The 12397-nt window shown below is 34.4% G+C and overlaps 1 protein-coding gene across 1 annotated transcript in view; it reads left to right on the top strand.

Annotated features, from left to right (window-relative positions):
- Positions 1-12397, top strand: part of LOC113520329 (prostaglandin E2 receptor EP2 subtype) — a 57280-nt gene that overhangs the window by 28680 nt on the left and 16203 nt on the right. The window contains exon 4 of the mRNA XM_026905635.3: positions 7862-8045. Within this exon, the coding sequence (XP_026761436.1) occupies positions 7862-8045 (184 nt within the window). The remainder of the gene's footprint in view (positions 1-7861; positions 8046-12397) is intronic.

Here is a 12397-nt window from a genome sequence, read left to right as displayed (position 1 = left end):
TATCGTTTCCTACTATATTTTGTTATATATTACAAAATGAACGACTGGAAAAGTCTTTTCTTCTGTCCCTACTATTAACTTATGACTAACCCTCTCCTTCTGATTTTGTAAGTAATGAAGAAAATGTAATATTGCTTATACCCAATCAGTAACCTCCTTGCGGTTCCCCCTGAAAACTATTATTTAATTTTTAATTCATCATGTTGGATTAACTGGTCTGTTTTCATTCTCATCTATCACCCTTCACTGGTGCTCCGCCAGCGTATCCCGTTAACGTAGGCGGAATTACCATTCCATTTTCACCCATCAAAAAAAAAACGAAATATAATAATTGCTTAAGCCGTTAAGTCGCTGTAAGGTAACAAACAAACTGATTTCACATTTATAATATTATTAAGGATTTATTTTTAATTCATACTATGCAACGCTTAAATACTGCATTTGTCTTATAATCATGTTGGTATACTAGTCCAACTAGTCCTACCGTATGGTCCACAAAACAAAAAGAGCTGTAAGAACGCCGTACGAGGAAAATTCAAAGCGAAATTAAATGTCAAGCTATCTATTCCGTGATATGATGCTGCAGGCTGTGAAATTTATTACATTTCCTCAGTTTCGAAAGTTTGTTATTACAGACAGTTAAAGATATAAGATATTTAGAATGTTATTTTGAAAATCGCTGAACATAAACCTCCCCCATAAGTAGGGTTTTCGCCAGTTGTTGCTTGACAGTTAGGCATTGGTGATGCATGTTTTAAGAGAGACGCTGTGGCCGATCCCTCGACCAATAACTTTCCTTGGTCGCCTCTTACTACATCTAATCACTCAATAGGTCACGAAATCAGATAAGATTTTGAATACATAGTACCAATATTTGGTTCTTATTGAAGCAGTAATAACATCACATAGGTTAAATATTCCACGTGACATCCCTAGTTTTGAATAGGCGAGAAGAGATTATTAGTAATGCGTAGTAGTCCCATTGCTAACTATATACTCTGTCAGGTTGACCTCCACGTGCCCCTCCCCCCCCCCTTGGTAACCATCGTTCTGAATTCCAAGTGTGTTCATCACACTGGGCTAAATGGCTTGTCTTTTCATTTTCATCTATCATCTCTCAGTTTCGGGACCAATTCGTAATCTTTATTCATGAGCGGCTGGGTTTTTAGTAATGGGATCTAATTGACCCATTGCTAGCAATACACCCTGTCAGGTCCAGCTCCACAGTTTCCTTGGAAACCGTCGTGGTTAATTCTAGTGGAATTCGTCACGATGGGGTAACTGACCTGCTTTCATCGTCACCTATCATCCCTCACTGATGCCTCGCCAGCGTATACCGATAGCGTAGGCAGAGTTACCATTCCATTATCATTAATTAAAAAAAAAACATCACATAGGTATGTATATGTAGACATTACTCCACTTATGGTAAACAGTATTACTATTTTGATTCCTGTCTATTTGTTCGTCTATTATTAACCACTTGTGTCGATTTAGTTATGATCTGACAAACACGTAAGTTCCTTGAACCCGAACATCGCTGATCAAACGAAATTAGTTTCGCATACTCGTATGTGGGATCAAAGGTTAACGAAAGAAAGTACTCTTCAACCGTATTAGTTTATTTAAATTCTTTTAAAGAAAAATCTCTCGTATAGTTCCGTCGTCGTAAAGTCGTATTTCGCCATCTTTTTTTTTATACCACTGAAGTGGCAAACAAGCATACAGCCCACCTGATGGTAAGCGATTACCGTAGCCTATGAACGCCTACAATACCAGAGGTATTACGCGTGCGTTGCCGACCCTGAAGAAACTTCTTTACCCTCCTTTTGAAAAACCCCATGCTGTAGTCTCTTGGGAAAACCTCGGTAGAGAGCTCATTCCATAACCTAAGTATTCGTGGGAGAAAATATCTCTGAAACCGCGTTGTACGCGACCATTTAGACTGTAGGGTATGAGAGTGAACTCCCTGTCGATGGCGAGCTGTACGATGATAGAAAGTGGCCGTAGGCATCATATTGAATAATTCCTCTGAACACAATCCGTTGTACAAGCGGTAGAACACGCAGAGTGAGGCAAAATGTTTCCTAAGACTTAAGGGTTCGATACCGCTTGCAAGCCTGGGATCATCGACAATTCTCATCAAAATTTTATCAATAATCAGAAAAAAAAAAATTCACCATGTGTGCCCCGGCAAAAATGGGCCATCCGTTCCTTTCCCGTGGGTATCATAAGAGACGACTAAGGGAGGGCTAAGATTAGGCAACAGCGTCCCTCTTAAAACATTTCTAAAAGCCTAACTGCAGTTGCCAACCTGCTTGCCAAGCGAGGCAACTACTGGCAAAACTCGCCTTATAGGGAAGGCTTGGTCAAGCAGTGGACATTTAACAGCTAAAATAATAATAATAATAAAAAATATCAAAAACTGTTTTTAAAAAATTAAAAACCTCCAGGATTTTCTTGTGACAAAGGTAGATATTGCGAATTTTCCAGGAATACTTAATATAAATTACTACGTAATAAATAAGTAACAAATATACTAAAAATAAGTCATTCTAAAGAACAATTTAAAAGATTCTCAGAACTGCTGATCATCAGAAAATTACAGCACGTTCTTCTATAAACAACACCAGCCAGTTAGAAATGAGCGCATATTTGTCTCTATTTCCAGTGCTATTTTTTAGTGTCCAATTTACATCTGTTTTTATTATATCCATGTTTATACTCTCCTACATTTCGCGCTATCGGTATTTGCTGGCAGAATTAGTACTACACTACCTCCCCCCCCCCCCACACACACTAGTATGTGTAATGATAGATGACATCCAGTTAATTCAGTTTACCCATCTTGGCAAATTCACTAGGAATTAACCATAGAAGTTTCCAAAAGGACGACGTACTAACGGTTCCTTCTGCCTCAGTAGGACTTTAATATAGTATAGTTTAATATAGTACAAGTTCTGAGCATCCATTTAAAATCGTACTGTACACAACTCTCATATACATAATATGTTAATTAACGTAACACATACATTAAAACTGGTGCTAGTATTAATTAATAGGGTCTCAAAAATACTTTTTTTCCTAGAATCATTTATTATCAAAAACAAAAAAAAAACAGGTATTAAAATTTTCGAAAAAAGAACATCCCATACAACAACCAAGGCATACCAATGGCAATACACAATATAAAGTGTATATACAAACAGACGTTAACACAGATACGGATTGTTACTTTTTTATTTTATTTTTTTTAATTTGGTAAGTACGTTATTTTTACTAAGAAAATAAATATATTTTTTTCAACCCTATTATTTATTAACAGTGGTTTCAAAGACTACATTACTTTAATTAATATAATGTATATAAAAGGTAATAGAAAAATTCAAAGACATTTTATACACCCTACCAGAAATAGATAGCTAGCTCGAAAACCTTAGGTTAAACCTGAATTTATTTTAAACTAACGGCTCGTTCCGACTTCGCACGGGTGGACATTTTTACGACATTTTAAAAAGTGGTTATTTGTGACATAACAATAATAGTTGGGCATATAGTATCGCGAAGTTTTTTGTAGTAATTGATATTTTCTTTAATATTATAGAACATACTTTTGTTCAATCACCAATAGAATCCGCAGCGCACGCGACGAAAGATATTTTTTAACATTTTTTTTTTTAACATTTTAACACCTTGAGTTACATTACTAAAGGTTTAGTAAGGATTCCTAATCATTTCTAGCCTATGTTACTCAAGGTGAATGTAGCTTTCGAATGTTAAAAGAATTTTTGAAATCGGCAAAGTAGTTTTTGAGCATATTCTTTACAAACATACACACAAAAATACGAATCTTTCCTCTTTATAATATTAGTGTAGATTATTAGAGAAACGCGACTCGCCGTTAGTCAGTCTTCTGTTGTAACTTTTAATTGCGTCTCCAGTTTCAAAAGGTTTGTAACTTGTTATCGTTGTAAGAAATATGTTAATTATTTCAATTAATGTATCCTCGCGAGATTATTATTTTATATTTTAAGAACTGTTCTAGGTAGTAATTGTTCAATTGTCTCTCTCTCTCTCTTCGTCCTCTTCATTACTGAAGGTCATGTCCTTGAAAGGTGTCTGTTGCCTCTCTTATGATGTTATTCCATTTTGCACGGTCTTCAGCTTCTCGCAGGGTAGCTGCCATTGACAGTCCCGTAACGGCGGTTACTTGGTCCGACCATCGATTAGGCGATCGTCCGCGTGGTCTTTTTCCCTCTATCTTGCCTACAACTATTAGTTTGTCCAGATTGTCGGACTGTCGTCGAGCAACATGACCGAAGTATCCAAGAATCCTCCGATAGCAGACTGTCGAGAGCCTATCTTTTATGCGGAGTCGCGTCAGGATAGATATATTCGTGCGCTTTGCTGTCCAGGGAATTCTCAGCATCTTTCGCCAGCACCACATCTCGAGAGCATCAATCTTTTTTCGCTCCTTTGCTCTTATTGTCCATGACTCGACTCCATACAAAAATATCGAGAAAATCAGAGTACGGACTAGTCTTGTCTTGGTGATGTTAAATTGTAAGGTTTTGTAAATTTATAAATAGCTGCAGTGACCAGGTCGATATTAATTTTGATACTCCAAATGCTTTTGTACGTAATGTCTATAAATGTATAAAATGAGTCGTGTTGCTGGATCTGCTTATAGATATGGTGGCTTTGGTTGTTAAGCATTCAATAATAGTTGTTTCTCTCCATACTAATAATAAGTATCAATACATACTGTGTTTGACTATAACAAATTTTACACTTAGTTCGCACAACCGTTCTTTGGAATTAACTTCCAGCAGCAGTATTTCCGAACCGATACGACAACATAACCTTCAAGAAAAGAGCATATTCCTTTTTAAAAGGCCGGCAGCTCACCTGCAATGCCGTTGATGTTGTGGGTGACCATGGGCGGCGGTAGTCACTTACCATCAGGTGAGCCGCATGCTCGTTTGCCCCCTGTGCTGTAAAAAAAAAAGTTCCATCATTGTATAAATATTTACACTATCTTATGGAAAGAATTGTTGGTGAACCTAAATAAATAAATATTAATGAATTAAAACGTAATATAAACTTACTTTACCCATAAAAGGTAACTGGTGGAACTTATTGGTCGAGGGATAGACAGCAGCGTGCCTCTTAAAACAACACTAAAATCTTATTGCGGGTAGTGGTCGCTCATTTGTTATATCATTCTTCTAATATTATATATTAAATTATCTAATAAACAATGAGTAAGCATTATTTGCAAACAATAAAATCGACTCACGTGTATTCTGTGTACACATACCAAATTATATCTAGGACTAGAGTTTGTTTAACTATACCACGGAAGCACTTCCGCTGCCAAATTAAACGTAGCTGCTCATTTCCTGCATGTTTGAGATATTTCTTATGTAATATTATTTATTATTTATTTATTTTTTTATAAATAGTTACTTGCCTCGGCTTTGCACATATATACTAATGAAGAAAACGAGTCGAAATCTTTCAATTTAATTTTTTAAGGACTCTACTGTCTTCTATCTTAAACACTCATTTTTTAAATGGAGATTTTTAACCCAAACTTTACTTTTTAGTACCATTTTTCAAACATTTTCTTTCATACAAATCTTGTCCTGATATTTACTTTATTATTTACAGCCGTTCTGAAGTACATTCAGTAATTAACTTATATAGAAAATTTGTCGTATGGACTTTGGTATGGAAAACGCCACTGTCACTATTATATGTACATAACGTATCTGTATATCGTATGGGCACACAATTAGGCAACTAAGGAATAAAAATGGTTGACAAACGGCCCCTCAGGTGTCACATTACATTACGGTTGGCAACCAAGCGTGGAAAGAGGGAATTATAGACGTAATCCTCGTAAATAACGAGTATAAATAAACACATATATGTTGTTTCGAGCCTAAACACGACGGATTTTACCAAGGGACTTAAAAAAAAAAGGAGCCTGTTGTATTTTTTTATGTTTGTTACCTCATAATACCGTTAGTTGTAAACCAATTTGGAAAATTATATTTTTATCTAAAAGGATATACTTATAGATTGGTTTCACAGAAATTTTATCAAAATCGGTTTAATAGTTTTGTTTTTAGATCAAAACAAGAGATTTTGTTGTATTTTTTTATGTTTAATATTGTACTGTTACCTTACATAATACCGTTCAAAAGTTGTAAACCAATGATAATAGGAAAATTATATCAATTTTAATCTAAAACCAGGATATACTTATTCAGATTGGTTTCATCTGCTTATGGAAATTTTATCATATATATTTCTCAGTTTAATAGTTTATATGCTGTGTTTGCCTATAAAAAATTTTACATTAATTTAATTGTATATATATTTACATTATTTTGTGGAAACAATTGTTGGTAAACCTAAATAAATAAATAAATGAAATAAATGTTAACTTATTTTATTAATATAATAAAATTGTAACTAGACAATCTGTATATTTAAAAAATAAAACAATTTTTTGAAATTTTTTATCTGTCTGTTTGTATATTTGCTTCGGGCGGCATCACGCACACAATTGGTTTTCACAGTTGTCTTCCCGAAGGTCTATCTTAAAATCTAGTGTATAATACAATATCAAGAAATGATACATTTTATGGTTTTTCTACTTCTGAAATCTAGGCATATGAAATAATGAGTGAAAGCTATTAAAAATACAAATGAATTAAAAAAAAATTTAAGTCGTTTATATATGCAGTAGATTGTTGGTAATATGGAATACCCTATGCTATTTTTGGGTCAGAGGACTATGTCATAATCGTCGTACGGTCGTCATCTCAGCTCTTGATGTGACCTCTTTCCATGCAATCCATAGAAAATGATTTACAAGAACGTGGATCCTAGCACGCACGTATCACAACTATTTACATTGCAAAATCTGTTGATTTGGTGTGTGCATAGAGATTGTACAATAACAGAAAAATAGGTCACTGATGATAGTTAATTTATTTACTACTGTTTATAATTATAACCTGTGACTATGCTCGCGTGGATTAAGATATAACTAATGTCGCATTGACTATTAGAATAATACAAGAAAATGCGAAAAACAAGACTAAGTATATTAATAAGTAAATAAGTAATGTGAGCTTTTTTTTATACCACTGAGGTGGCAAACAAGCATACGGTCCACCTGATGGTAAATGGTTACCGTAGCCTATGAACACTTGCAATACCAGAGGTATTACGCGTGCGTTGCCGACCCTGAAGAAACCTCTTTACCCCCCTTTTTGAAGAACCCCACGCTGTAGTCTCTTAGGAAAACCTCGGCAGGGAGCTCATTCCACAACCTGAGTGTTCGTGGGAGGAAACATCTCTGAAACCGCGCAGTACGCGACCATTGAGGCTGTAGGACATGAGGATGAACTCCCTGTCGATGGCGAGCCGTACGATGGTAGAAAGTGGCTGTGGGTATCATATTGAACAATTCCTCTGAGCAGAATCCATAGTACAAGTGGTATAATACGCAGAGTAAGGCAAAATGTCTCCTAAGACTTAAGGGTTCGATATCGCTTATGAGCCTGGAATCAGCAGGCTGCAGCTGGGGCAGCCTATCACCTGCTAATGTATACTAATAGTGCAAGAGGATATACCATTCCATTTTCATTTTAGCAAAAAAGTACTCTCACTCTGTATACCTAAAGGGGACACCATTAGGTATAAACTTTCGAATTATACTTAAAATTGTATTAAGCTGACTCAACTATAAGAACTGTACTGTGTTCAAAAAGTATAAAACTCTCACTGGAATTTTATACTTTTAAAAAAAGAACAATGTTCTAAACTTTTTTTTTTGTTACAGCAAGTCACGTATTACGTGATACGCATGGCGCTACTGGTGTCTTGGTTCTGGGCCGCGGTACTCACCTGCGCTCCTGTCTTCGGACTCGGCCTTTATTATGACGAGGATAAAAGCCAATGCATCCGATACAGGAATGCTACACACAGCGTCGACTTCGCATATGCTATTTTCTATGTCAGCTTCGGTAAGATACATGCATGCATACTTATATTTATTTCCACAGATATGGATTTAAATAGTTATTGATGTCAGATATATGACTAAAAAAGATTTTGCCAGTAGTTGCCATGCTTGACAGGTGGGTTGGCAACCGCAGTTAGACTTTTGGTGATGTTTTATAAAGGATGCTGCTGTCTATCCCTCGATCATTAAGTTCCCTTTATAATTATTATTGTACGTTTTTCTCCACTTTAAAGGTCCCCAAAGGTAAAGACCTCCTTTTAGAAAAGACCATTTTTTTCCTGTTTCCCTTTCTTTAGCAATATATGTCCAGTTTTTTCCTGTTGTCTTTATTAAGTTCCCTTAGTCGATTTTTACTAATATTATAAATACAAAAATTTATAAGAATGGATAAGTACATGGATGTTAGGTAATCTTTTACGCAAAAACTACTAAACGGATTTCAATGAATTTTAAAACACGAACAAGTTATATCCTAACTTACGAGTAGCACTTAGGATATGTAGTCATTCACGTGATTAAGTCTTACGACATTGCTAGTAATTAATATGTTAAGCCCTTGTCCCTACCCTATAATTGCACTGCCATATTTTACATTTCAAATTAAAATACAAGCGTGCAAACTAGACTGCTTGCTTGACCTCTGTCACAAGCAAACGACTTTTGTACAAAGTCTCTTGAACTATGTACTAAAATACTTAAGTCAATTTTCTATCCTAAATTAGGTTCAATAGAGCCAAATTGAATGCGGCTAAACTTCGATTGGAAGTTACTACGAGAGTTCCTAATAGTTCTTTTAGTGCGGGAAGGGTTACGTGCTAGTAAATAACTTTTGTTACATCAAGGAATGTAGTTTAGTGGTGACACTCATACTTTTCATCAAATAGTGCAATTGCGTCGTCTAACTCCATTCTATGTCTATGTGTTCAATTAGCAGTTATATTTCGAATAAACTTGATAGTTTTAAGCGATATTTAAAAATGGAATGTTCCTAATTCAACGATTTTTTAGATATGGTACTAGATATCTCTGCTAATTCCGAACCTATTTTAGTTGATTTCATTCATCAGAATTAATGAATGAAAGCCCCTTGTCGCTCCCCTCAAAGAATGATACAATTACATAAAATACTTATAATCACAAAAAAAAGTATTTCAAGAAACCATGTAAAGAGACAACAATAGGCAGGCTTTCGATTGTTCTTTTTTAATCAATAGATTTTACTCCAGTATTGTTCTTGTATTAATTTCATTTCTATTTATACCTTCTAGTTTATATACTCATTTAGAAAACTAGCTATATCTCACGGTTTCGCCGCCGGTATCAATATATAATGTATACTATGTACTACGTTAGGATATAACCAACCAGTGTACCAAATTTCATTTAAATTTGTTCAGTAGATTTTGCGTCAAAGAATAACATACTTACGAACTTGTTTATATATCCTTATAAACTTTTGTGTTTATTTTTGTGTGTAGTAGGATGGCAACCCTATTTAATTACAACATAAAAATATAAATATGGCGTCCATTACCAAATTAATATTTTAATAGTGCTATACACCCAGGTAATAAACGTCACCAAACATGAGTAGTTATTATTACTTGACTGACGACAGCATAAATCATTTTTATATTGTACACTAGCCTATTTTATTCACGACTAGATAATCCATACCTAATAGATTTAACAATATGTTAATAACTTGTCAGCTTGCTTATGATATAGTACATGATTTACAACAGTGTTGCCAGATTGGGTATTTTGCCAGAACTTTAGGTAACAATTTGTCTTATGGAGAATGGTGTTGGATAAGTTGTAAAATAGTTAGAGCTTAAGTTAGATAAGTTTTTAAAGAAAAAATATTTTAGAATTTGTAAACCATATATATCAGTATAATCATATAATATTCTATAGAGTATCGCCACTCAAAATGATTACGCGGTAAAAATTAATAAAAACGGGTGTAAATTTGTGATTATTTAAAAAAAAACTGTAGGATATAGTACTACTCGTATTTTGGAGGAAAACAATTCAAATGTGGGCAAGAATAAAAATTGCGTCTGGAAACGCTTGTTTTTTTTAATGGATGATAATGGAATGATAACCTTACCTGCGCTAGCGGTATACGCTGGCGGGGCATCAGTGAGGGATGATAAATGAGGATAAAAAGGCAGATCAGTTAGCCCATCGTGATGAATAGCCCTGGAAATCAGCACGATGGTTTCCAGGGGGACTACGTAGAGGTCGACCTGAAAGGACATATTGTTAGCAATGGAACTGGTAGTCTGCATTACTTACAATCCCTTCCCCACGGAAGCGCTTGTTTGTTAGTATCTAATGCTGGACTCGCACTACAACGATTTTAATCGCCAGCGACTATAAATTGCGTATAATATTTACGTTCATTCGCCGTGTGGACCGGTTATTAACGTATATGAGCTTAGAGATTGCACTCAGCTTCCAGCTAGATAATATGTCACAATGAAACATGCACCAGTTTTTAAATTACACATTAAAGGATAGTAAAGACCCGTACCTATAAATCACTACGACCCATTACCATGACACGGTGCGATTGTAGAATCGCTACATAGTATTCGACTTTTCGATTCGATTCGATTCGATTCGATAGTTCGACTTGATAAAGTATATAGTCAGCAATGGGACTGGTAGTTTGCATTAACAATAATTAGGATTTATACATAAATAAAAGACAATATTTTTTAACTTTGATATCTGTTTCCACTTTCATTATCGGGCGATGGGATTGTTAGGAATGGGAATCTAACAGCTCCATTGCTAGCAATAAATATAATAAAAATAGCCTTTTGTACTAGACATTTTTTTTTTGTAATGTGTTCTATAAATAAATATATCCTATTAGATCAATAACCACGCACTTTCCCCTGGAAGCCATCTTAGTTAATCCTTATGGAATTCGTCACGATGAGCTAACTAACTTGCTTTCATTCTCATCTAAAATTCCTCACTGGTGCCCCACCAGCGTAAACTGACAGCACAAGCGGGGTTACCATTATCACTCATTAAAAAAACCTCCATTATCACTGGGCCCATAACAATGCATAGCAATCCTAGTTCTGTTGAGTCGACGGTATAAAGATGATATTTCGATGGTTCTATACACTTCCCAATGATATAAATATTGATAAACTTATCGCGAAGTGGTTTAATCTTTGCAGCTTAAACTGCGATAAGAAATATATCAATACGTACATTACATCTGTTCATTACTACATCGATTTTTCCATATTTTGTCACTTTCCTACGTAAACAGTTTAAACAGTCTATTGACAAATGCTAAATTGAGTTCGATTCTTAGGCGAAATTTCTCTAAACTTAGCTCTTAACCTAATATTTTAATTTGGTAGTTGCGCAAAATTACTGTTTTATGAACCATCATAAATTAAATTTATCATAATTTTGACGTAAATCTATTAGAAAAGTTTAGATTGATTCTTAGAATAAAGATATTGTTGTAATATCAAATTGAAATTTTCATTTTAGAAACACATTTAGAAAAATGGCACTTTCGAATTGACTCCATTATCTATCATCACGTCATCTTTTGCGTGATAGATGAAGAAAATCAAGTGATAAATCCTCCATAATATGTAATATATATTTTAATCCAATTCCATAACTCGTATCATACATACGAGTACAACCTAAATAAGAATATATACAATATAGTATATTTTATATATGTGTACGTATATATATATATATATAAATATATATATATATATATTTATTTATATATATATATTTATTTATATATATAAATTTTAGTATGTATGTATATCACTTATAACTAGTACCGCATTCGAGTTTTCTGACACTTCCTTAAGATCAATTAGGAGAGAATGCTTTTAGCATTAAGTCCGTTTTGTACACATACATGTATTAATAAATAAATAAATAATAAAACTAGTTTCGATGACTTGACTCTTATTTCAAATAACACACGACCTGCGTGATTATTTTTAAGCTGGTATTACCCGTTTTTATATAAAATCATTTATATTTTATTTATTACGAATCATATAACCATATTTAATATACAATATATAAGAAATATAATTACAATAATAAACTTATAATTTCCTACAATAACATTTGATACAGAAAACGCCCGTCGACCAAAAATCGGCACCTACAAACATTTAAAAGGCCAGCACCTGCAATATGAGAGGAGTTGCTAATGCGTATAAGCAACTTCTCTCATATTGCAGGTGTTCATGGGCAACGGTAGCCGCTTTGCATCAGGTGGACTGTCTGTTCGTTTGCCTTCCTACCCTAATAATATTCTGCAATACTAGAGGCATTACG

This window comes from Galleria mellonella, unplaced genomic scaffold (genome assembly GCF_026898425.1).
Source record: "Galleria mellonella isolate WM207_F2 unplaced genomic scaffold, CSIRO_AGI_GalMel_v1 utg40, whole genome shotgun sequence".
Classification (NCBI taxonomy): domain Eukaryota; kingdom Metazoa; phylum Arthropoda; class Insecta; order Lepidoptera; family Pyralidae; genus Galleria; species Galleria mellonella.
Note: the sequence above shows the minus strand (reverse complement) of the source record. Positions and strands in the feature narration are given on the sequence as shown.